This window comes from Chiloscyllium plagiosum, chromosome 1 (assembly GCF_004010195.1).
Source record: "Chiloscyllium plagiosum isolate BGI_BamShark_2017 chromosome 1, ASM401019v2, whole genome shotgun sequence".
NCBI lineage: Eukaryota > Metazoa > Chordata > Chondrichthyes > Orectolobiformes > Hemiscylliidae > Chiloscyllium > Chiloscyllium plagiosum.
Genome location: NC_057710.1, coordinates 56,629,638 through 56,655,482, shown reverse-complemented (window position 1 = coordinate 56,655,482; position 25,845 = coordinate 56,629,638). Strand labels below are relative to the sequence as shown.

The window sequence follows — 25,845 nt, the reverse complement described above, 5'->3', positions numbered from 1 at the left end:
AAAATAAGCACTACTGCACTTAGGTGGAAAAAGAAAATAAATAAATAGGGATACGGGCCCGGGTGTCCTTGGAGAAGGAGCACGCGGTGTCGACCAACACCCTGGAGTTGTTCAGGGAGAGGTGGGCGCCGCAGGGAGTGGAGTGCATCATTTCTCCCTCCAACTCTATTTTGATTTAGTCCCTACCCTCCCTTTGTTTTGATCACACAGCACTGCCCTTTGAGGTGAAGGGCAGTGTTTGTCACTGGCCACCCGTGTGTTTTCCTATCTTCCTGGTGGTGGAATTTGAATAAAGATTCGTGCACTTTGTGTCTTTCACGGTGTCTCACACCTGCACACATGCACCATGGTGCTGGGGCAAAAATAAGCACTACCGCACTTAGGTGGTAGTGTGGGGGTTAAAAAAGAAAAGAAAAAAGAAAAAAAGGAAAAAAAATAAATAGGAAAAAAAAATAAACAGGAGTGTTCCAACTCTATTTTGATTTAGTCCCTACCCTCCCCTTCACTGTTTAGAAAAAAAAAAGAAGAAAAGAAGAAAAAAAAACAGGAATGACATGGATTCGGCTCACTCAAGAAGCTGGTTCTGAGCCAGGTGGGTCAGTGCATATACCATGCACGCATAAAACGGGTGACTTGGGGACAGGGTTTCGTGGAGTTATTACACAAGTCTTAGGAGTTGACCAAGATTTCAAAACTTCACTCATATTACTTTCTCATGCACAATTTCCTATAATTATTTAGTTTGCATTTACTTTGACATTTTTGAACAGATTCACACAGCATAAAATTTTAATTTATTCAGATAAGATTACATACTCTGGGTGTGGATCTAATTTCATTTTGTGAATTCTAATATCCCATAGATTCAGCATGTTTGTTAAACTTTGAATAATTATGAAAGTAGTCATTTAACTTATTTCCACTGTATTGGTACACAAGTTTTTTTGTTGGGGACCATGCACCTAGTTCTTTGATCAGAAATTAGTGGTTTAAGCCTCAGTCAACAGCTGCAACACATGAGTGTCAATATTGTGAACAATAAATGAAAAAGAAAGACCATGCATAGAAAAAAAATCAAAACAAACAAAGCAAAGCTAAGAATTGCAGCTGCTGAAAATCTGAAACAGAAACAGAAATTGCTGGAGAAACTCAGCAGGTCTTTCAGCAACTGTGGAGAAAAAGCAGTTAACGTTTCATGTCCAGTGACCCTTCCTTGAAACCAGGGTTACTAGTTTCAAAAGGTTAACTCTGTTTTCTCTCCACAGAAGCTGGTACATCTGCTTAATTCCTTGAGCAGTTTCTGTTTTGTTTTAAAACTAAGCAACCTGTTTATTCATATATTATTGACCATCACACATTAAAACCGTATAAAATTAATATGTCAATGAAAGGTATAATATTTGCACAGTAGCTATGTTTGCTTATGTATAATTTTCACCACATGACTTAGTTGAAAGCCTCCAACTCTATATATTGGGCTCCATTCCTTCAGTGTATTTTTCTTTCCCGGAATCTCACATGCAGAGATCCAAGTAAAACAACCTGAACAGGGAGGTGATTCTTTAAGTGTCAGCATTGGCCCAAAAGAGATAGTGTCCTCTATGATTCTATGGCAGATTACACTGCCATAGAACACTGAGAAATATATTTAACTAATACAGATTCTTTTCTGGATAAAAGCCACTCTGCTTTTCCCTTGATCTGTTTGCCAAAGCACCTTGAAGTGAACATCAAATATCATACTTAATTACATAATAAAATAAGAACTAAGAGCTGGAATAATCAACTCTACTTGTTTAATCAGACAGTCTGAGCCAACTTTAGATCTTAAAGAGTTAAATAGTGATGCAAATCCAGAAATGGCTTCTTTATCCTTTTTAGCTTTGTGGAAGACAAGGTGGTTTATTTGCTGAAATTATTGAAATAGTACTAGGTGCATAAGGTTCACGGGTTCTTGGACACCTGCAAGAACTTTCTTGCTGGGTTGGGGCGAAAGGAATTTAGGAAAGTGAGCTAAAACTTCTCCATGTATCCGGCCATACTACATGTGGACTTAAGAGCTGTCTCATTTTGCATCTCCTCTTCCCAATTCATCAATTTTACCCAGGAGGTAAGATCAGAGCGCATATCCGATAATGCAGCACTCTATCAACACTTAGCTGTAGTCAGTGCCTAACACATCACTGAGTCCAAGATTGAAGCTTGAATCCATGAAGTTCTGAATAAAAATTCTCAATGACACCATCAGCACATGAAAAGACGAAATATATGTTAATGATGTAGATGGAGAGCAGTCATCTAAATAAACTTTTCTGTTCACAATGGGAAGAAAACTTGCTGAGGCACAATCCATAAAAAAGTTGTATTTAGAAAATTTGGGAATGAACAAGATTGCTTGACTGCAAATTTCTTTTAAAGGGACATATTCTTAGATGATTTATCAATGTGGTCATAATACAGTATGCATCTTTAAACAAATTATAACTACTAAGTCAAAATAAAACATTACCTTATAAGTGAATTTAATTAAACAGGTGCTTTATTTCATTTTAAAATTCAAGTAAGGAAATTATAAACAGCTTGAAGATTCCTTTGATGCTGATATGCCATATTTCACCTGATGTAGCATAACGGTAGTCTGCCACTCTGATACTACAAATAAACTAGCACCTTTAAATCAGTGTGCGGCATTCATAGTGTTACTAGAACAGAACCGGTTTGCATGAAGTGTCTGTTGACAGATCATTTTTAGAAACCAGATTAATAGCACTGAAAAAGGTAAAAGTAGACATAACTGCAAGATAGATATATTGTCCTTTAAGGTATTTGGGCAAAGTAAAACCAAAGAACAGTTACACCACAAAAAGAGATCTGTTGAACCCATATCAACTCTATGCAAGAGCAATACATTTCCCTGTCCTTTCCCCAATGCCCTGCAGACCCTTTTTTTTTCTTTCCACTGCTTACCAAATATAGGGAATTCTGGAAGACCAAAATCATTGCATATACTCTCTCTATAACTTTTAAAAACATAGGATGCAACCTTCAGAGCAAGTGGTTTGGCAACTTCTAATCCAATTACCTTTTATAGGACCATTTCCTTATGACTACTAATTTAAGTTCCTCATTTTCATTGAACCTATCCTTCCCCACCAAGTCTGCACAAATTTTTGATTCCTCCTTTTACAAAGAGGAGGAATAGTACAGACAGTCCCTAAGTTGCAAACTGTTTCAGTTCTAGACTTAGTTTACAAATTGGAACACAATAGGGGACAATATAAAATAGCCATTCTTGAGTATAGGCAACGTTCATATGATGGACCCTTATATGTAAATCGGTGTTGCCCTATATTTGTTTCAGGCTTCTACATTTCTGGTTACAAATTTAGTATTTGCCTTCAAATAAACCATATTTAATTTTGCTAATTTCTTCCTTGTCAGAATACTAAAATGCTTTTACAATCTGTTTGCATGTCTCTTGCTAGCTCACTTTTTTAAAAAACGTATTCAAATCAAATTCTTGACCATCCTTTGTGGAATTCCAAAGTCTCCCCAACCGTGGGTTTACTATGCTTTTTGGAAACGTTATAAGCCTTTCCCTTTAAGCCAACATTTGCATCTCATGGGGCTTTAGATTTGTTGCAGATTGCGAAATAACATTCAATTATTTGCCATTGCTGGTCTACCATCATACCATTTAATCTAGTTTCCCAATCCACTTCAGCTAATTGACCTTATTGCAGAAGTGTTAATTAGCACAGAGAATCCAATAATAGTTTAAAATAACATTCAATTAGTCACATCAAAAGGTTTGCATATGGGAGAAGTCCAAAAAAGCCAATTAGCTGTTCTAATTTGAAATGATAAACAGGACTCTATGCTTGGGTAGATGTAAAATATACCATTATATTATTTCAAAGATGATAAGAAATAGGGACACGAGTAGACTGTTTGGCACCTCAAGCTTGCTCAGACATGTGACAGGATCATAGCTGAGCAAGGGAGTTATACCAAGTGCCCTACATCAATTCTTATCCCAGAGTCAACATTCCAAAAAAAAACAATTAACTGATGATTATCACATCTGTTTTAGAGATTTTAATCCTACACTACAACAGCAACTACTTGATAATAAATTCTCTTTGCAAGCTATAAAGCACAATAAGATCAATTGGTTGTGAAAGACTGCGTCAGCTAACACCCACAACTGCTAGTGATAGCAGGATGGGACTTCCATAGCCATGCAACAAACAATCTAATGACATCAATTAAGAGAGAAGCAATTCAAATGAATATACTTTTGAATTTGCCCTGCATATACAGCGCTCAGGAAAAGTCAGTAGCTCTACTTTTCATAGTTTTACTTGCACAGTAACAGGAGAAAAAATGACAAGAAAAAAAGACATTACACACCAGAAACTCTGATTACAATAGGTGTTCTGATATATATAATTGAGGAAAACAAATGGTCAGTATTCATACTCTTTAATAAAATGTGAATATATGCATATAGTTTTCTTTATTCTATCGTGGATGTGGGCATCTATAGCTTGCTGAAAATGTGTTGCTGGAAAAGCGCAGTAGGTCAGGCAGCATCCAGGGAACAGGAGAATCGACGTTTCGGGCATAAGCCCTTCTTCGTGCCCGAAACGTCGATTCTCCTGTTCCCTAGATGCTGCCTGACCTACTGCGCTTTTCCAGCAACACATTTTCAGCTCTGATCTCCAGCATCTGCAGACCTCACTTTCTCCGCATCTATAGCTTGGCCAGCACTCACTGCCCAACTCTAATTGCTTTGGAACGGAGTGGCTTGCTAGGCCATTGCACTTCAGTTAAAAGTCAACCACTTTGATATGGGTCTGAAGACATATGTAGTTGAGGCCAAGTAAGGAAAGCAGATTTCCTTCCTTAAAATAAATTAGAGAATCAAATGGGCTTTTACTACAAAAGGCAGCTATTATAGGTTTGATTTAATTCAAATTTCATTGTCTGCTATAGTAAGTTTCAAACCACAGAACATCAGCTTGGGCTACAGGATCAGCTAGTCCTGTCATGTTAAAACTATGCCCCTATTTCTCTTTTACATGTACATCACATTCCTTCCCTTTCAGAGCAAAAACCTGGTTTAAGCCCAGTAAAGATTGTTTCATGCATTGGGCAATCTTACCTTCATATTTCATAAAATATCATGCATGTAAAGTTGTCTAATGCTTCAAAACCAAGCAGCCAGAAAAAAACCCTCAACCTTAAAATCATGAGGCCAAAACAGCTCTTTGAAAGTGAAGCGAACAGCTTATTAGTAGTCCTACACTCCAGGCTTGGAATGGTCTAATGGAAATAAATAGTTTGCCAGATACAAATCAAAAAAGTATACCGTAAATTAAAGGGGAAGGTCATGTGGGATATAGGTAAATTAATGTTACTTCTGCAGTTCTGCAATTATAATTTCTGATACAGAGTAAATGAACTCACATCAGTGTGTGGTTGTTTCAGCCAAGAGCTGAGTCAACAAGAATGGAAACTATGTGGAGGAAATATATAATTGTTTTTGTATTTGCTAAAATTGTATGCCAGCATGAAACGTGATTGCAAAACAACGACGGATATTATGAGCAAATAAATAAGATGTTGTGAGGGGATGAAGTTAGGCCAGATACGCCTAGTAGGTATGAACATCTGTTTCCCACTTTTACAGAGACACAGGAACAAACCCCAATTAAAGAGGTCATAGGGATCAGAGTGGCTTCGGGAGAAGCCCAGATGGAAAGAGTAGATACTGATGAAGAAAGAATATGCCTAACAATGACCTGCAGTGGGATGAGGTCAAACGGCCTTGTGAGGCCAGAAATAAGCATTTTGTCACAGACAAGGCCGGATACGGCTAGAGATAAGCAGGAGTGGTGGGACCAGTCTTAGGGAAGTAGAGGATGTAAACAGGGGGGAAAACAATGAAATAAGAAAAAAAATATGTAGGAACCAAATTATATAAATATCGAGTATTTGTTGAACTCAGTGTGTTTTGTCCCTGCCTTGTGGACATCACACCCACTTGCAAGTGTAAAATAAATGACACTACTGATTCAGATCTTGTCTTGGACTGAAATTATTGAAGTGTGTGAGCATTGTTTCTCACAATTGGGGGCTGTCCGGTCAGTAGTTAAGTACTGGTAGACATTTGAGCAGGTATTTCATAATGTTCAGCAAAAATGTATTCCTGTCAAAAATATGGACTCTGTGAGAAGGATGAATCACTATTTTAACAAAAATAGTCAAGGGGAGTATCCAATCAAAAAACAAAGGCATACAAAGTATCAAAAACTAGTCTTAAACCAAAGAACTCAGATTATTAAAAAGCTAATAAAAAGAAAGAAAATTGATTATGATAGTAAATTGTAAAAAATATAAATACAAGCAGCAAGAGCTTCCACAGGTATATAAAAAGACAGTCAGTAAAGGAAATATTGGACCCTTGGAGGATGTGACTGGAGAATTGATAACAGGGAAATGACAGATAAATTAAACCAATATTTTGTAATGGTTTTCCCAGTACAGGACAGTGCAAACACCCCAAACGTATTAGATAAGAAAGATCTGGTAACATTTTTATCATGAGGGACAAAATATTTGGCAAACTAATGGGACTAAAGGTAGATGAGTCACAACGATCTGATGGCTTACATCTAACGGTTTTAAGGGAAGCGGCTGCAGAGATAGTGTAGATATTTTCCAAAATATTCTGGAACTGTCTGGATTCCAGGAGGATTCCAATGAATTGGAAAGCCCCCAGTATGACACTCCTGTTCAAGAAGGGAGGGACAGGAAAAAAAACAGGAACTCAAAAGGACAGTTAATCTAATATAATTGTTGGGAAAATTCTAGAGCCTGTTATTAAGGAAGAAATAGCAAGACGTATAGAAAATCAAACACAGTCAATATGGTTTTGTGAAAAGGAAATAGCTACAAAACTGTTCCAGCTCTTTGAAAACATAGCAAGCAGAGATGATAAAGGGAACCAGAGGTGCAGTGTATTTGGATTTCCAGAGGCATTCACTGAGGTGTCATGTAAAACTTTATTGCACAAGGTAGGAGCTCAAATAATTGGGAGTGAAATATTAGCACGGATTCAGGATTGGTTAACACAGAAGATAAAATTGTAATTAATGGCTCTTTCTCAGGTCAGAAAGTCATAACTAGTGAAGTGCCACACAATCAGTCCAAGGGCTTCAATTGTTAACTATATTAATAACTTGGAGGAAGGGGCAGACTGCAGTCATGTTTGCACATGACACACAAATCATTGGAGGGCATGTGGTTATGAGTACATAAAGAATCTGCAAGGGGATAACAGATAGGTCCTGTGAATGGGCAAAAAGCTTGGCGGATGGAGTATTATTAAAAACACACAAAAGATCACACTTTTTCCATAATAATGATGAAAAAGGTCTTAATTTTAAAACTTCACATTTTAAATTATTTTTGGTTCTGCTATGTCCTCCAGCTGCTACTTCTGAATTTTTTTTCAAGACATAACAAACTGAATAAGATCATAGAAGCATTATCTGAACTTACAACTATACATTTTGGGGATTGCGGTGATCCATAATAATATGATTTATGGAAACGTTATTGGGTTTTCAAGGACTTCTCACTGTCATGATTCCTCCCCTTGTTAAACAATATTCATCTCTCTTGAATAAACAATGTTCTTTCTTTTTAGAGTATTCCACCAAGATCAGTAGAAAAAGCAAAATGTGTCAAACTGAACACTAGTGCAAAATCCTGAGGAAGGGCTTATGCCCGAAACGTCGATTCGCCTGTTCCTTGGATGCTGCCTGACCTGCTGCGCTTTTCCAGCAACACATTTTCATGTCATACAGAGACTGGCTAGCAAAGTGTGTGGAATCTGCAGCTTTACAAATAGAGGTATTGAATACAAATGTATAAAATTATGCAGAAATGTAATAGACATCTGGTTATACAATAACTATAGTGCTGCATCCACTTATAATCACTACACTTTAGGGGAAATGGCGGCAGAGTGGTAATGTCACTGAAGAGAGGCAAACATGGGTGTGAATTTCATAACAGCAGCTCATATTAGAATTCAACTGATAAAACTAGACTATAAAAATAGGCGAGATTTTGACCATGACGCTATCACTGATTGTCTTAAAGACCCAAGTGATTCACTAATATCTTTCAGGGAAGAAAGTTTGCATCCTTACTCATATGCAACTCCAGACCCTTAGCAATGGGAGGTACTCTTAACTGCCTATAGAAATATTTGAGGAGAAAGTGAGGTCTGCAGATGCTGGAGATCAGAGATGGAAATGTGTTGCTGGAAAAGCGCAGCAGGTCAGGCAGCATCTAGGGAACAGGAGAATCGACGTTTCGGGCATTAGCCCTTCTTCAGGAATGAGGAAAGTTGGACCAACTTTCCTCATTCCTGAAGAAGGGCTAATGCCCGAAACGTCGATTCACCTGTTCCCTAGATGCTGACTGACCTGCTGCGCTTTTCCAGCAACACATTTCCATCTGCCTATAGAAATAGTCTAGCAAGATTGTGCAATATATACTTGCCTAGTCAGTAACACCCATAACCTATGAAAGAATAGATTAAAAAGCACTTTTAAAATGACATGAGGATCCTTGAGAGGGCAGAGAATAAGATTGATCAGACTGGTTCCAGAAAGGAGACATTTTAGTCACAAAATTTGGTTGGAGAAGCTTGAGATTTCCTCCTTGGAGGAAATGAGCTTGAGAGGACGTTGAGAGTTGAGAGGTGTATGAAATTATGACATGTTTAAGGTATACAAAGGAAAGGCATTCCCACTAGTTGACTTAACTAGAACTAGGGGACACAAACTTAAGGTTTGGACCAAGAAATAAGGGTTACATGACTGTCTTCACCTGGAACACTCATCCTTCAAGGATGCTGGAAGTAGAGACAATGATTTCAAAAGAAAATTGGAAGAGAATTTAGGTAAATAAGCTTACAGGAAACACTGTCAGAACTGGAATCCACAGAGAGCCAGCATGGAATAAATTAGCCAACTGACCTCCTTCTGTTGCATACTGCTTCGAGGAAGAAGTTGTTTTAGGGCATTATTTTAAACTTAATGGTTTATAATTTCCTGTTGAAGGTATAACAATAATATAACTTGTTAACCTTGCATTGTGCCTTAAATCCTCAAGATAAAATTGAGGGATTCAACTTTAAGGTCTGCATAAATTTCGTGAAAGCAAAGATTTTTTTCAAATATACTTAATAGTCAAATTTAAATCATTTCTCAGCAGCAGCTTCTAAAAAAAAATCAGAATTTCACTCAGGTATTTCCAAAAAGAAATGTGGAGCAGAACACATTCCCATTTCAAACTTCCATTCCTGATCAATTTTAATCAGGCAACTACTTATATTCAAAGTTAAAAATCACACAACACCAGGTTACAGGCCAACAAGTTTAATTGGAAGCACACTAGCCTTCGGAGCGACGCTCCTTCATCAGGTGATACAGCGTCGCTCCGAAAGTTTAGTGTGCTTCCAATTAAACCTGTTGGACTATAACCTGTTGTGTGATTTTTAATTTTGTACACCCCAGTCCAACACCGGCATCTCCAAATTATGACTTATATTCAAAGAATTTAGAAGAAGCCACTAAAGCTTTATTACAAATTTAGCTTTATTAAAAATAATTAATTAACAGAATTGCTCAGCTATTGCAGAATAGACAATAATAATCCACCTCCTGCCTCTCGGGTCTCCTTGCTTTATTATACATCAGTAATTTGCTTTCTTCCATCCAATGATCGGCAGCCTCAGTCTTGCAGTGTTTCAGCACAGTTGAATTTTATGTTTTCAATTCGGCTTCCTCCTGCTGGGAGTCTGGAATGAATTGGCCTCTTCAATTGATCTCTCAAATAAGCAAAACCCTAGTGTTTTATCATCTACATTCCTGTTTTACCACTCAATTAAGCTCTGCTTTTCAGTCAGGCATTATATTCGAGAAAGACTAATGACAGAAAGCTTGAGTACTGAAACATGTATGTGTAAAACAAAATGCTCCTGACTGAAAAGTGGTATATAAAATATATCAATACATGAACATGCATGTTATCAAAACTAGTGGAGCACCATCTTTATTTTGTACTAGAAACACCATCTTATTTTTCTTTAGAAAAAGCAATCCTTGTTTTGTCTAATGTTTTTAAGGCAGAGATAAAATCTCTCGCCAATACTGAAGGCACAGCAGTGCATAAATTTAAGCCACTACTAACCAAATCATAGCATATAGCTTCTTTATAATAATTGTTAGGGGCTGGTAGACACTGAAAAATAAAAGTTTCACAACCCCACTAACAGTATGCAGGGAAATCCAACACAATGCTGCCAGCACTATCAGGCAGACATTTTGTGAAGATATCCCTCACCTAACACCATTTGAGCATGTTTGTTCCATTCGGTTGTGTCTGCAATGCCTCTCAAGAGGGTTTTAGTTTTAAAAATGCCTTGAAAGAGCACTAAAAAATGCTAAACCATCACTTGAAAAGCGTTATCAATTAATTATCATGTAATATGCTTTGTCTGGCAGCAAAATCAAATAGCTCGAGAGGTCTCCACTCTTAAAATAGTGAGATCGAAAATACTTTAATAACAAAATTCTATAAGTGAACATATTTTATACATTAACTTTCTATTCCCACCTTTACTTCTGGATCTGATGCTGGATCCACAACTACGTTGTTCTGTACATTCCTCTTCAGCTAATTCACATTCTGAATTTCTACACATTGCATGCAAAAAACTTTGCAACTGGCAACACAATACATCCATTGGGGCTTGAACTACTTCAGGGCACAAGGTTTGTGCATAGGAGCTATAAAGAAAACCAAAAAGCAATAGGAGATCAATGTAAGAAGGAATACCAAGTTCAAATCAAAATACCAAAGCTTATCATTTAATATATCTAGTTTATGAAAGATAAGGAAATTATGTCAATTTTACCATTGGCGCCAAATGGTCAAATAGACAGTTAAAAGAAAAAAATGAAGATTGTGACCAATTCCATAGAAAAATTAAGAACTATATTACATTGACAATTATAAGCATCCATTGGGAGGGTGACAAAATGCATAAATCAGGGTTCAACATGCTTCAGTGCACCAACGTAACTAAACCACCCAGGTCCAGAAAAATGTAAGTTACACATTAAAATGGATGATTATTTGTTGGAATGCTGTTGATGTTACAAGGAAAAACAAAATATAAATCCACGTAACAGAAATTGCTACAATCCAATTGCAAATAGATTTTGATGTTAGTGTACTTACCAAGATTGACATATTACTTCATTAAATGTCACTCTAAGTTACAGCTTCCTTTATGGATTGCTTACCTAGCAGTGATAGCTAAAATCTGCAGAAGTCGAGCACCTGCCAACTTTAGTGCAACATTTAAATGGGGATGGCCAGACACTGAAGCCATCAGCCAACGTTGGTTTACCAGGAGACAGGAGTTTGTCAGCTTTGAAAGAGCTTCGAGAAGACCGCTGTTAATGACCACGGATAGGTCAGCAGGCTGATAACGGATGTTTAAAGCAAATATAGTAGCTAACAGAAGGTGCTGCTGTGCTCCTGCAACAACAAACAATATTTAATAAAATTCAAATAACCAGTGTAAAACCACTTGACAGTCTTAAAACAGAATTAGTCTAAGTTATTGCCAGTTCAAAAAAAATTGTACAACACTTTTGTTAAACATTTAAATTTTAGAAAATATACGTAACCTACATGGACTGTAAAATGCTAAAAAGTACACATAAATAAGCTAATTTTCAAAATAAAAATCAGTTTTGAAAATAAGTGCATGCCATCATAACCTAGATTAGTGCATTATTAATCTTGAAGTTGTAAGAATTTAATATGAAATAAATTTGGCAAATTATGTTTTGTGTGTGCAGCAGTCATTTGGGTTTCAATTTCTTAGTTCTCCTTCATACCCATGGTTCGAAGACAAATTTTGGTATTAGTTATTACTTATTCCTCATTGTCGGCCGATGACGTCATGCTGAAATATAGTTCCATCGATAACTGACATTTCTCTACACCTCAGTCTGTGACTGGTTTGCGCATCAACTTGATAGTGCGAGAGGCACACAAAAAGACAGAGGAAAGGGATTCACTTAAGAGTCAGAACTGATTAGACAGGCATGCTAAAGGACTGAAGAAGGAAGTGAGTGACCAAAGGTCAGATTTCTGTTGCATATTTGTGCCTTGTTTGGCAAGTCTACACGACTAATGTATGTCCGAACCATTGAATTATTGCACTTAACATCCACAAAAGTGACTAACTGCTTAATTGGATATTACAACATTTAAGATATGGACTGTATCAATTTTAAATGCTTTTTGAGTCCAGCGATCCTTCATCATTATTTTAGTGAAGGGCTTGAAATATGAACTCTGTTCCTCTTTTGACAGATGTTACCAGACTTGCTGAGTTTCTCCAGCACTTTTGATTCACCATCCAGAGCAAATGTGGACTCTAAATAGATGTATTGAAAATGCTTAGCTCTGCATTACAATTTTTTTATTGTTAATTGATGTCCTACATTGTTGCAAGTGGTAAATTGGAAAATAAACCTGCTCTTTCACCTGTCCTTGATGGCGTGAGTTCTTATACTCACTTGTCTCAACTTTTCTGTCTCATGTCCTTCAGCTTCCTTTGAGGTGGATATAATTGGGGGAATGGTAGGGGAAGGAACTATCAATAGCTGCACACTGCACTTGTAATTGGACTGTGGGGAACCCTAAGCACTCAGCAACTGGGTCCTAATCACCAGCTCCTTTATGTTAGTTTATTGCTATCAAGGTACCTATCCCTCACCTTTCTTTGTTTCAACACCTTATTAGCATGTCTGTATCCCAACTTTGATATCTTTTCCTTTGAACTACTTTGTAGAGGCAGTGGCATAGCGGCAATGTCACTGGACCCTCGGCCAATGTTCTGGGGACATGGATTCAAATCCCGCTATGGCAGATGGTGAAATTCCAATTCAATAAATATCTGGAATGGAAAGCTTTAATGGTTACCATATAACCATTTTCAATTATCGTTAAAACCCAACTTGGTCACTAACATCCTTTAAATTAAGGAAATCTGACATCTTTAACATATGTCTGGCCTACTTGCGACTCTAGACTCTAACTAATAATAATGCAGTTGATTCTTAACTGCCCTCTGGGCAATTAGGGATGGGTAATAAATGTTAACCTAGCCAGCGAGACCCATATCCTGTAGCCCATCCCTAATTGCCATTGAGCTGAGTGGCTTGCTAGGTCTTTCAGAAGTCAGTTAATAAGACCAGAAAGTATAGGAGCAGAAGTACCATTCAGCCCACCAAATCTGTTCCACCATTCAATGTGATCATGGTTGAACTGATAATCTTAATCCCACTTTCCTGGCTTTTCCCCCAATCACATTCTCTTACTAATGAAAAATCTGTCTATAGCAGCTTTGAATATATTTAACTATCCAGCCTCTGCAGCCTTCTTTAGGAGATTTGCTACCCTCAGAAATTCTTCCTCATCTTGGTCTTAATCAAAGATTATGCACTCTGGTCCCAAACTCTCTCACAAGAGGAAACAACCTCTCTGTATCTGCCCTGTCAAGTCCTCCAAGGATCTTGTTTGTTTCAATCAGTCGTATCCAACCTACTCAACCTCTCCTCATAGAAAAATCTTCCATACCCAGCATCAACCTAGTGAACATTCTCTGGACTGTTTCCAATGCCAGTATATCCTTTTGTTGTTTTAAGACAACCAAAACTAATCATACTATTCCAGATGTGGTGTACCTAGTGCCTTGTATTCTTTTAATAAGACTTCCCTATTTTTAGCAAAAACAAATTGCTGGAGAAACTCAACAGTTCTGGCAGCATCTGTGCAGAGAAATCAGCTAAACCTGCAGAGTTTTTTCAGCAATTTCTATTTTTGTTTCAGATCTTCAGTATCCACAATTCTGTTCGATTTCCATATTTTTAGGTTGCATTCCTTGAAGATTTAGATTGAGATTAAAATTCCTTTTAGACTAGTGAACCTTGCTGGACTCCCTCTATGACACATATATTCTTCTTCAACAAAGGGGACCAAAACTCCACTCAATAATCCAGCCTTGATCTCAAAGTTCTTTACAATTAATTGAAACAAGATATTTTTACGCCAATGGCATGGGTTCAGTTCCTGGACTGGCTGAGGTTGCCATGAAAGACTCTTCTTCTCAACCTCGCCCGAGCCATGGTGACACTCAGATTAAACCACAGCAACTGTCTCTCTGTAATGAGAGATCAGTCCTCAGGTCTGGGTAGTGCCACTGCAACTTTACCATTTCCCTTTACTGGAGCTTGATTGCATGACAATGAAGTATCAGCAACACATTTCTAAATCAAGATGATATGTAGCCTGGATGAGAACATGCAGGTGGTGGTGCTCCCATTTCCCCTTTGTCCTACTAACTAGCAAATATTGTAGGCTTTGGAAGGTGCTGTTGAAGGATCATTGGTGAGTGGCTGCAGTTTAGCTTGTATTAGGTATGCACAGCTGCCATTGCACGTCAGTGATGCAGGAAGTGAATGCTGATGGTACTGGATGGACTGCTGATCAAGCTGCCAAATCTTAATGGTGTCAGCTCCTGGTGTGTGGGAGCAACATTCATCCAAGCATAATCCTGTCACAATCCTGACCTGTGTATTGTAATTGGGAAATCAGGTGAGTTACTTGCCTCAGAATTCCAGCTTCTGACTTGATTTTGTAACAGTTGTATTTATAGATCCACTCCGGTTTCATTTATGATAAATGATAACCCCCAGGATGTTGACCATGGGGGCTTCAGCAATATAAAGTACAAAGAAAATTACAGCACAGGAACAGGCCTTCAGCTCTTCAAGCCTGCGCCAATCCAGCTCATTTATCTAAACCTGTTGCCTATTTTCTAAGAGTCTGCATCCCTCTGCCCCTGCCCATTCATGTATCTATCTAGATAGATCTTAAATGATGCTATTGTGCCCACCTCTACAACTTCTGCTGGCAATGCGTTCCAGGCATCCATCACCCTCTGTGTAAAGAACTTTCCATGCATATCTCCCTTACACTTTTCTCCTCTCACTTTGAACTCGTGACCCATAGTAATTGAGACTCCAGTGTGGGAAAAAGCTTCTTGATATCCACCCTGTCTATACCTCTCATGATTTTGTAGACCTCAAATCAGCCCCCAGATCACTCCTCACATCAATTTACCTCAGGACTTTTCCATTTACTGTTTCGTTCACTCTTGAATTGGATCTTCCAAAAAGCATCACCTCACATTTGCACAAATTGAACTCCATCTGCCATTTCTCTGCCCAACTCTCTATTTATCTATATTCTGCTGCATTCTCTGACAGTCCCCTTCACTATCTGCTACTCCAACAATCTTAATGTCATCTGCAAACTTGCTAATCAGAAGACCCATACTTTCCTTCAAATCATTTATGCATATCACAAACAACAGTGGTCCCAGCAGGAATCCCCGTGGAACACCACTAGTCACAGGTCTCCATTTTGAGAAACTCCCTTCCACTACTACTGTCTCCTGTTGCCCAGCCAGTTCTTTATCCATCTAGCTAGTACACCCTGGACCCCGTGAGACTTCACTTTCTCCATCAGCCTACCATGGGGAACCTTATCAAAGTTTTTACTGAAGTCTATTTATATGACATCTCCAGCCCTTCCTTCATCAATCAACTTTGTCACCTCCTCAAAGATTTCTATTAAGATGGTAAGACATAACCTTACCTGCACAAAACCATGTTACCCATCATTGATAAGCCCATTTTCTTCCAAATATAAATAGATCTAACCCTCAGTATCTTCTGCAGCAGCTTCCCATCCACTGATGTCAGGCTCACTGGTCTATAATTACCTGAAATATCCTGCTACCCTTCTTAAACAAGGGGACAACATTAGCAATTCTCCAGTCGTGCGGGGCCTCACCCATGTTCAAGGATGCTGCAAAGGTATCCTTCGAGGCCCCAGCTATTTCCTCTCTTTTAGAATGCACAACACTTATTCCCTCCTTATGCCGACTTGGCCTGGAACAATCAAACATCTATCCCTAACCTCAACATCCAACATGTCCCTCTCCTCTGTGAATAGCGATGCAAAGTACTCGTTAAGAATCTCACTCATTTTCTCGGACCCCACGCATAACTTTCTTCTTTTGTGCTTTCGTGGACCAACCCTTTCTCTAGTTACACACGTGTTCCTTATATATGAATAAAAGGCTTTAGGATTTTCCTTAACTATGTTTGCTAAAGATATCTCATGAGCCCTTTTAGCCCTCTTAATTCCTTATTTCAGATTGGTCCTACATTCCCAATATTCTTCCAAAGCTTCATCTGTCTTCAGTCGCCTAGACCTTATGAATGCTTCCTTTTTCCTCTTAGCTTGTCTCACAATTTCACCTGTCATCCATGGTTCCCTAATCTTTCCACTTCCATCCCTCATTTTCACAGGAAAATGTCTGTCCTACACTCTAATCAACGTCTCTTTAAAATCATCCTACATACCAATGGCTTCAAACAGCTGCTCCCAATCTCTATTCCCCAGCTCCTGCCAAATTTTGGTACAGTTGGCCTTCCCCCAATTTAGCACTGTTCCTTGAGGACCACTCTCATCTTTGTCCATGAGTATTCTAAAACTCACGGAATTGTGATCACTAAGTCTCTGTAATCCCCACTGTGAGGACCACTCTCATCTTTGTCCATGAGTATTCTAAAACTCACGGAATTGTGATCACAGTCTCAATGTAATCCCCACTGAAACTTCAACCACCTGGCTGGGCTCATTCCCCAACACCAGATCCAGTATGGTCCCTTCCCAAGTTGATCATCTACATACTGCTCTAGAAAACCCTCCTGATGCTCCTTACAAGTTCTGCTCCATCTAGACCTCTAACACTAACTGAACCCCAGTCAATGTTTGGAAAATTAAAATCTCCTATCACCACCCCCTATTGCTCCTACATCTTTCCATAATCTCTTTACATATTTGCACCTCTATCCCATGCTTGCTGTTGGGAGGCCAGTAGTACAGCCCCAACATTGTTAACACACCCTTCCTGAACTCTGCCCATATTGCCTCACTGCTCGATTCCTCCATAGTGCCCTCCTTCAGCACAACTGTGATATCCCCTCTGACCTGTAATACAACTCCTCTACTCCTTTCCCTCTCTCTCTATCCGGCCTGAAGAATCAATATCCTGGGATATTTAGTTGCCAAACATGTCCTTCCCTCAACCACGTTTCAGTAATATTAATAAACTGCCAGGTACTAATCCAAGTCCTAAATTCATCTGCCTTACCGACTACACTTCACGCATTAAAACAAATGCATCTCAGACCACAGTCCCTTTGCGTGCATCATCTGCTCCCTAACCATCCTTCCCTTTAGTCATGTTGACTTCATTATCTAGTTCCTCACAGGCTTTAGTTACTACCTCCTTACTGTCCACTAACGTTCTCATTTAGCTCCCATCCCTCTGCCACATTATTTTAATCTTCCCCAACAGCGTTAGCAAAAGCACCCCCAAGGACATTGGTTCCAGTCTGGCCCAAGTGTACACCGTCCAATTTGTAAATGTCCCACCTCCCGCAAAACCAGTTCTAATGTCCTAAAAATCTGAACCTTTCCCTCCTGCATCATCGCTCAAGCCACACATTCATCCTGCCTATTCTTTCATTTCTACTCTGACTAGCACATGGCAATGGTAGCAATCTGAGATTACTAGCTCTGAGGTTCTATTTTTTAACTTGGCTCCTAACTCCATAAATTCTGCTTGTAGGACCTCATCCCGTTTTTTTAAACCTATATCATTGGTGTTTATATGCACCATGACAACTGGCTGTTCATCCTCCCCCTTCAGAATGTTCTGCAGTCGATCTCAGACATCCCTGACTTGTACACCTGGGAGAAAGTGAGGACTGCAAATGCTGGATACCAGAGTTGAAAAATGTGGTGCTGCAAAAACACAGCAGGCCAGGCAGCATCCGAGGAGCAGGAGAATCGATGTTTTGGGCATAAGCCCTTCTTCAGGAATGCCATGAACCTGGCTACTGTTGCCTTCTCCCTCAACAGTATCCAAAACGGTATACCTGTTTAAGAAGGAGATGACTGCAGGGCACACCTGCACTGACTTCCAGCTCTTTCTCTGCCTTTTGGTCACCCATTCCCTTTCTCCCTCAGCAATCCTAATCTGTAGTTTGATCAATTCACTAAACGTGCTATCCATGACACCCTCAGCATCGTGTATGCTCCAAAGTGAGGCCATTGACAATAGTTATGCCATTGAATGTCAAGTGACAGTAATTAAATTCTCTCTTTTTTTTGAGATGGTCACTGCCTGGCACTTGTGTGGCATGATTATTATTTGCTGCTTACCAAAAACAATGTTGACAGGATCTTGCTGGATATGGACATGGAGAGCTGAAAACTTTTATACGATCACAACTTGTAACCTCAGCCAGGTACATGCCTCACCCTCATAAAAACCAAAAGAACTGCGGATGTGGAAATCACAAACAAAACCTGAAATTACTGGAAAAGCTCAGCAAGTCTGACACCATCTTTGTAGAGAACTCAGAGTTAACGTTTTGGGTTGTGATCCTTCCTTAGAACTGGCAGTGGTTAGGAAAACGTTGGTTTTATGCAGAAGATAGGGGAGGAGTGAGGGGGTAAAGAATAAATGATAGTTGGAGATAAAACCCAAAGCGAGAGGATGCCAGTTGGACAAAGGAGTGGATGACGGTCAGCCTGGGAGAATGAATATCTACTAATGGGGACTTAGTGGTTATCAATGGTTTGTATGTAATAGCAGCCTATTGTGATAACAAAGCCTGGAGTATGGAAGTTGGGGTAAGGACATGGGAGGAACGCAAGTCCTAAAGTTATTGAACTTGATAGAATCCAGAAGGCTGAAGAGCTCCCAAGTGGAAAATTAAGTGCCATTCTTCCAACTTGCACTGACATTTTCTGGAGCTCTGTACACACCTCAGACAAAGACATTGGTCAGGGAATGAGGTGGCATGTTAAAGTGGCTGGCAACGGGAAATTCAGGGTCTTTTTTGTGGACTTCAAAGAGCCCAGGGTAAATGTTGAGGACAATTCCCTCCCAACAATCCACCACTACCCCTCAAAGTTTGTTGGGTTTGTTTGCCAGTGTGACAAATTACCTCAGGTCACTAGATGGGCCTTTGGGATTACTATCCACAGAACACAGATTTGAAAATTCTGACAAAAGATCACAGGCCTGAAATATTAACCTAGTTTCTGTCTAGACATACAGCCAAACCCGCTGAGCATAAAAGTAATAGAGATGTACGGAAACAGACCCTTCGCCCCGACTTGTCCATGCTGACCAGATATCCTAAATTAATCTAGTCTCATTTGCTATTATTTGGCCCATATCCCTCTAACTCCTTTCTACCTATCTACCCATCCAGATCTCATTTAAACGTTGTAATTGTACCAGCCTCCACCATTTTCACTGGCAGCTTATTTCTTACACACACCATCCTTTGTTCCTTTTAAATCTCTTCCCCCCCTCACTTTAAACCTATGCCTTCTAGTTTTGGACTCCCCTACCCTGGAGAAAAGACCTCAGTTATTTATCCTATCCATGTCCCCCCTGATTTTATAAACCTCTATAAGGTTACCCCTCAGTCATCAACACTCTCGGGAAAAGAGGCCCAGCCTAATCAGCCTTTTCCTATAGGTCAAACCCTCCAATCCTGGCAACATCAATGTCCTGTACATCTTACCACGACCTCCCAACTCCTATACTCAATGGTGGCTCAGTGGTTAGCACTGCTACCTCACAGCACCAGAGAGCAGGGTTTGATTCTGGCCTCGGGTGACTGTCTGTGTGGAGTTTGCACATTCTCTCTGTGTTTACATGGGTTTCCTCCGGGTGCTTCGGTTCCCTCCCACAGTCCAAAGATGTGCAGGTCAGGTGTATCGGCCATTCTAAATTGCCCATAGTGTTAGGTACATTAGTCAAAGGGAAATGGGTCTGGGTGAGTTACTCTTTAGAGAGTCAGTGTGGACTTGTTGGGCCGAAGAGCCTGTTTCCACACTGTAGGTAATCTAATCAAATCAATGCAAGAATACCAAATGTCTTCCTCACTACCCAATCTAGCTGTGTCTCAACTTTCAAGGAACTATGAACCTGTACTCAAGCACTTCCAGCATTCTCAGTTTCTCTATGAAATTTCCAAAATTAGCAATATTTTATTATTGCATAAACATCTGTTTGCACCTCCCAATTCCTCGTCATCTGGATGAAACGCTATTTTTCATGATACACTTGAAAATTATGTTGGAATATTTTTCTACGTTTGAGAAAAAAATTAACAAAAATACTACTTTAATGGAATGTTATGGTCCTCTGAATGAAAGAGAAACCAAATTTATAATTAATTAATCAGGATGAAGTAATGGCCCAGTGGTATTATCACTGGACTGTTAATTCCAAGACCCAGATAAAGTTCTGAGGGCCCAGTTTCAAATCCACAACAGCAAGGGGTGGAATTTGAATTCATAAGAATTTGGAATGAAAAATCTCTAATGATAACTATGAATCCATTGCCATCTGTCAGAAAAACCCATCCAGCTCACTAATATTGTTTACTCAAGGAAACTGCCATCTGTACCTGGTGTGGCCTACATGTGATTCCACACTCGCAGCAGTGTGGTTGATGCTTAACTGCCTTCAGAACAACTAGGGATAGACAAAAAATGGTAGTAGTAAATGATGCGCTAATGCAGTGAATGAGTAAAAGAAAAATATTTTGCATCTGTTTTCACAGAAAAGTATACCTGAAAAGGTATGAGAGAAGTTTGAATAAACTAATAGAACAATAAAAGATAAGAAAATAGACCTGAAAAGACTGCAGTGACACAAAGAGTGCAACCTTAAATAATGTGGGAAACCAATGGCCAATTAGTAGAGGCTGTAATCTCAATTTTTGAAACACTCTTAGGGCATGGAAAATGTATCAGAGGACTGAATTTTCAATGCAAATTTTTATTTAAGAAGGGCAAAGGGATAAGCAGGTACCGACTGAATTTCACATGCTTCTTGTCTTTAGAACTGTCAGCGACAAAGTTTAAAACTAACTAAAGGATTAGTAGGATCACTTCTGCACATGAGACCAAAAACTGTCTAGTGATACATTCGGTAAGAAACAGGAGGAAAGGCAATTTAAAATAAGGATATAAGTTCTAAAAAGGGTCTGAGAAGCAGCGGGATATTGAGTATATATGCGCAACTCATTGGAAGTGACAGAACAAGTGAGACAACTTAAGATGCACAGGGGTTTGACTTTAAGTAGAAACAATTCAAAATTGAGTTAGTTATAAAGATTTTTTCTTAAATACCAGTTTAGCCTCAATTTGATCGGTGTACTATTCTGGGCACCACAATTTAGAGAGAACATTAAAGGTATTCGAGGGTCATAGTCATATAGTGAACCAGTACAGAAAAGGACCTTCACAGCACGTTGCATCTGTGTGACCTATCTGCACGCGTCCCACTTTCCAGCACTAGACCCATATTTGTGAATGTTATGATATTTCAAGTGCTCATCCATGTACTTTTTAAAGGGTGTGAGGTTCCCTGCCTGTACTGACCTTCCAGCAGTTTTTCATCGTTATATTTTAAAATACCCCTAATCACAAACACTGCTTAGGAGACAGATGATTAAATTCTCAATTATTCAACTAAAAATTAGATGCATATGCCTCTTCTGTAAATTTTACTATTTCTTGTAATGGTAGCATTGAACAGTGACTAGATTTCCCATAATCTTATTTCGAATTAGTTTTCTCATTTAAAAATTGTATATAACTATATTCTACAATTTTCTCTTGTTGCTAAGTGAATGCATGTGATCAACATTTGCATTTTTAAAGTCAAGAAATCAAAATTATGTTCTTAAACATTTATTTTAGCCAGGATGTTTAATTTTTATAGTGGTCCTGTAGCAATTTGTTTAAGACTAACCTAACTACTTACTTTCTTGGTGAATTGGATAGAGATTTTATCCAAACCTCTTGACTTTATTTTTAATCGGGGTAGGAATGGAGATAGAAGTGCTAGTCAAAAATAAAATCTCCCTACTATTATTAATGACACTAGTGAATAAAATAATTCTAATTTATTAAACCATCATTATCTCCAAATTAACACCACTATTTTTTAAACCTGAGAATTCCTTTCCAGTTGCAAGTCCCCGTTTCAGAGAAGACACCAAATGTTGATAAAGCTTATGTGCTGCAGCTTGGAGCTCAATCTGTGTACTTCCATGGGCAGCCTGTGTTATATCCTGAGATGGGGGTAAAAGAATACATTCAGTGAATACAGACTGCATTTCCTTTAATAATCCAGAGACATGTGAAGACTGAATTATATTTATCTCTTGCTATAGAACTAACAGTCATTTGTTAGAGGTGAATAATATCTAGAAAGTGCCATTCAATACATAATAGTTGTACAAAATAATTATACTTAAGCACCCTCATACATTGTAGTTCAGCACAAATTTGCAAGAAAAGCAAAATCAACATTCCTTTACCGTATAATGCTGGAGTTTTCCACAATTCCGTTTAATGTTTGTTGTATTTGCTGTTCCCAGATCAAAGCAGCCAATTAAAAACTGCAACTGTACTGTCAATAGAAGACCAGTGGATTTTACTGACAGTCCTGAACTATCCAATGAGGAGCCACCTTTAGCCTCCATTTCAGAGAGGAAAGTTGAAATCTGGCAAAGAGCTTCAAGACGAAGCTAATAAAAAAAAGCACAAAAAAACCCAAGAATTTGCTTTGAAATTCAAATAGGGAAATAAACTACTGGCACGAGGTTATACTTTCAACTACATTATCTGTTACTTAAAATAACAATGTTATTTCATACAAGTGTTCAAAATTGTGATGAGTTCTAATAAAAATTAGGAACAAAATTATAACTGGCATAAATCTAAGATCAAGAAAGAAAAAGGGAGAGAGATATTTTTATACAGATAATTGTACCATAAGCTGTTATTAGAATCCACAACAGATTTTAACAGGGAGGGAGACAAATATTTAAAAGAATACAGAGTACAATATTGAAAGCCAGGTGAAAAGCCTGCATTATAAATGTTTGAACTTTCACAGCACTGGCAGAGGTTCAACAGATCAAATAGTTCATTTCTGTGCTGTAAGCGTCTACAGTTATATGAAATCATATTGCTGATCTGTTATATCGTACATGGCACTCAAATGAAATTGGTTAATACACTAGAATAGTTTGATAGTTACAGAATTAGTCCACTGCAGCCATTTATTTATATTGTGCAAAGATGATTCCTCAGAATTGCACTGTCCTATGCATTGATTTTACCAAATACATTAATATTCTTACCTCTGCTCTTTCCTGCTGGTGACCCATTGCTGTAATAACTGCCTTAGGGTCAGACCCTTTCCCCACTTCTTGTTCTACCAGATTTGAAGTCCGAGTAAGATGCCCACAGAGGAATTGAAAAATGTCATTCAGCAAAGGTGCAAATGTAGTACCCTTGGAGTTTTCTGGTGGGCTGATACATTGCCGTAGCAATTGCCATGCATCTTTCATAATGCCCAATGAACACAATGGCACACCTAGGTAAAAAAGTAAATTATTTAACAAAATATCAACACAAAAAGGCAAAGCTCTGTTTAACTACCTAGAAAACTCTAGCACAAACAATAAAAAGATTCAATCCTTTTCTCAGCGACATCCTTTCATCTCAGTGAAGTATTCCTATCTTAACTTTTCAATTTTTTACTCAAGTGACTGTTTCCAACCATGCTCCTTGGAATGCTGAAATAGTCAGTTACTTCTTTCCAGTCTGGACTTGTTTCAAATTTGATTAACTAAGTTCATAGACAGAGTGTTAGCAAATAAATTAAAGATTGAAATAAAGGCAGAATTTCAAAAGGCTGAGATTCCTCAGGTTTTCATTCAATATTTAGTATTAAAAGGAGGGAACCCTGAAAATGATGCATTGCTGCTTTAATTAGCTACCTTTAAGTTAAAATAGAAAAAAAACGGAATTAGGGAATAAGAAAACTGAAAATAAAGTTTGAATTGGAACAGGAAGAGAAATAAAAACAGAAACATGTAAAAGGAAAAGAAAAATAAGCAGCAAAAGAGAGGAAAGTGGAATTTAAAATCTTGCTCTTCAAACAGAGACTGACCTGAGACAACACGAACTGGTGACAAAATAAAGGAAGACTAAAAGAGGTAACTCAGATGGTTTGGAGTCCAGTGTGGATTTGATTTGACTAGAAATCTGCACTTATATTTACGAGAATGCAGTGCAAAGATATTTCATCTCATGTGCAGATAATGGAGGTGATGAAGTGGTCAACAGATGTTTGGACCTGTGCGCTACAATGTGTGTCTTGATAGCTATGAATGTGTACACTAGTTAATAAGAACAATCTGCTAACTATGAGACTGCTAAAAAAAAATTTCAATGCAGTTGAGCTTGCCCCTGAAGATTAATTAAAATTTAGAATAAGAAAGAAAACTCATTAGACATTCGTAGAAAAGAAAAATAAATGTTACGAAAACAATGATTTTTATCATTGAAGCTAGAGGATAGTTTAGACAATATGAGGTAATTCAGAATTATGGAAAAAATCTAAAACAGTATTCTGGTAATCCATGAGGGCTATTCAGATAAGGTCAAGTAATAAAGATCGGTAAAGAAATCAAGAATGAAGCAGCAGCAGTTCTGGCAAACAATCATGATATTTCACTCCGACAGCTAAATGGAGGGAATTGGTCAATTTGGAAACCAAAAGAAAACTGGGGGAACAGAAAATGTGGAGATGGAAAAATGGAAAAGATATTAACTTTAGGGACCAAATGGAAGGATGCCAGAATAATAAAGCAGAAAAGCTAGAACCTAGAAGTGATATAAAAGAAAACATTGTAATGAGAATGGACATGAGAATGGAAGTGAAATGTGAGAAGGATTTCAGTACTAAGAGTGGCTAAGGAATCAGAAAAGGAAGTGCATCAGGAAGCAAAACAGATATCAAAACTATTGTAGTTGTGCAGGTGGAGAATGTTCCCGCAGAAGCTATTAGAGGGAGAAGATTCAGGACAGTCAATACAATTCTTTCTCAATTGCTCAAATTTCTCAAAGATAATCAGATCATTTGAGATTCTGAATATATTATTTCAAAAGAAGACGTTTTGCCTTTCTCTTCTGCACAAGATGATAAACTGAAGCAATACCTCTAGGAAAAACTGCAGCAAAAATAATTGTGGAAGAGTTAGTTTTTTTTTAAAAATCAACACTTAAGACATAGTTTACCCAACAAAATATAATCAGATCAAGGTCAAAGTTTTGCTGCAAATAATCAAATAAATAATGAATGGTTTGAGAATAAAACAAATTACATCTTTGACTTATAATCCACAATCTCAGGACGCATTAGAAAAATGGCAAACTTTGAACACCATGTAATTAGAGCTTATGGTCAGGTATGTCTTAACAATTGGAATAAAGGCATTTCCTTGATCCTGTTTGCAATTAGGAATATCTCTAATGAGTCCACAGAATTGTGTCCTTTTGATTAATATACAGCCATACAGACATGAGGTGAGAGAACCACTTAAATCGATCAAAGAAAGTTTTTTTTATTATAAACCAAAGCTCAGAGACGGATCTGTGCGTTAGATTTTCTTTGAAATACAACAAAAGTATCCAAACTCATCAGTC

The 25,845-nt window shown here is 38.2% G+C and overlaps 1 protein-coding gene across 3 annotated transcripts in view; it reads right to left on the bottom strand.

Annotated features, from left to right (window-relative positions):
• LOC122548398 (probable E3 ubiquitin-protein ligase HERC1) overlaps window positions 1-25,845 on the bottom strand; it is a 349,687-nt gene that overhangs the window by 181,981 nt on the left and 141,861 nt on the right. For all 3 annotated transcript variants that reach the window (XM_043687001.1, XM_043686981.1, XM_043686991.1), the window contains exons 26-30: window positions 23,493-23,728; window positions 22,665-22,874; window positions 22,295-22,415; window positions 11,394-11,631; window positions 10,702-10,874 (exon numbers count right to left, since the gene is read on the bottom strand). In XM_043687001.1, coding sequence (XP_043542936.1) covers window positions 10,702-10,874; window positions 11,394-11,631; window positions 22,295-22,415; window positions 22,665-22,874; window positions 23,493-23,728 — 978 coding nt within the window. The remainder of the gene's footprint in view (window positions 1-10,701; window positions 10,875-11,393; window positions 11,632-22,294; window positions 22,416-22,664; window positions 22,875-23,492; window positions 23,729-25,845) is intronic.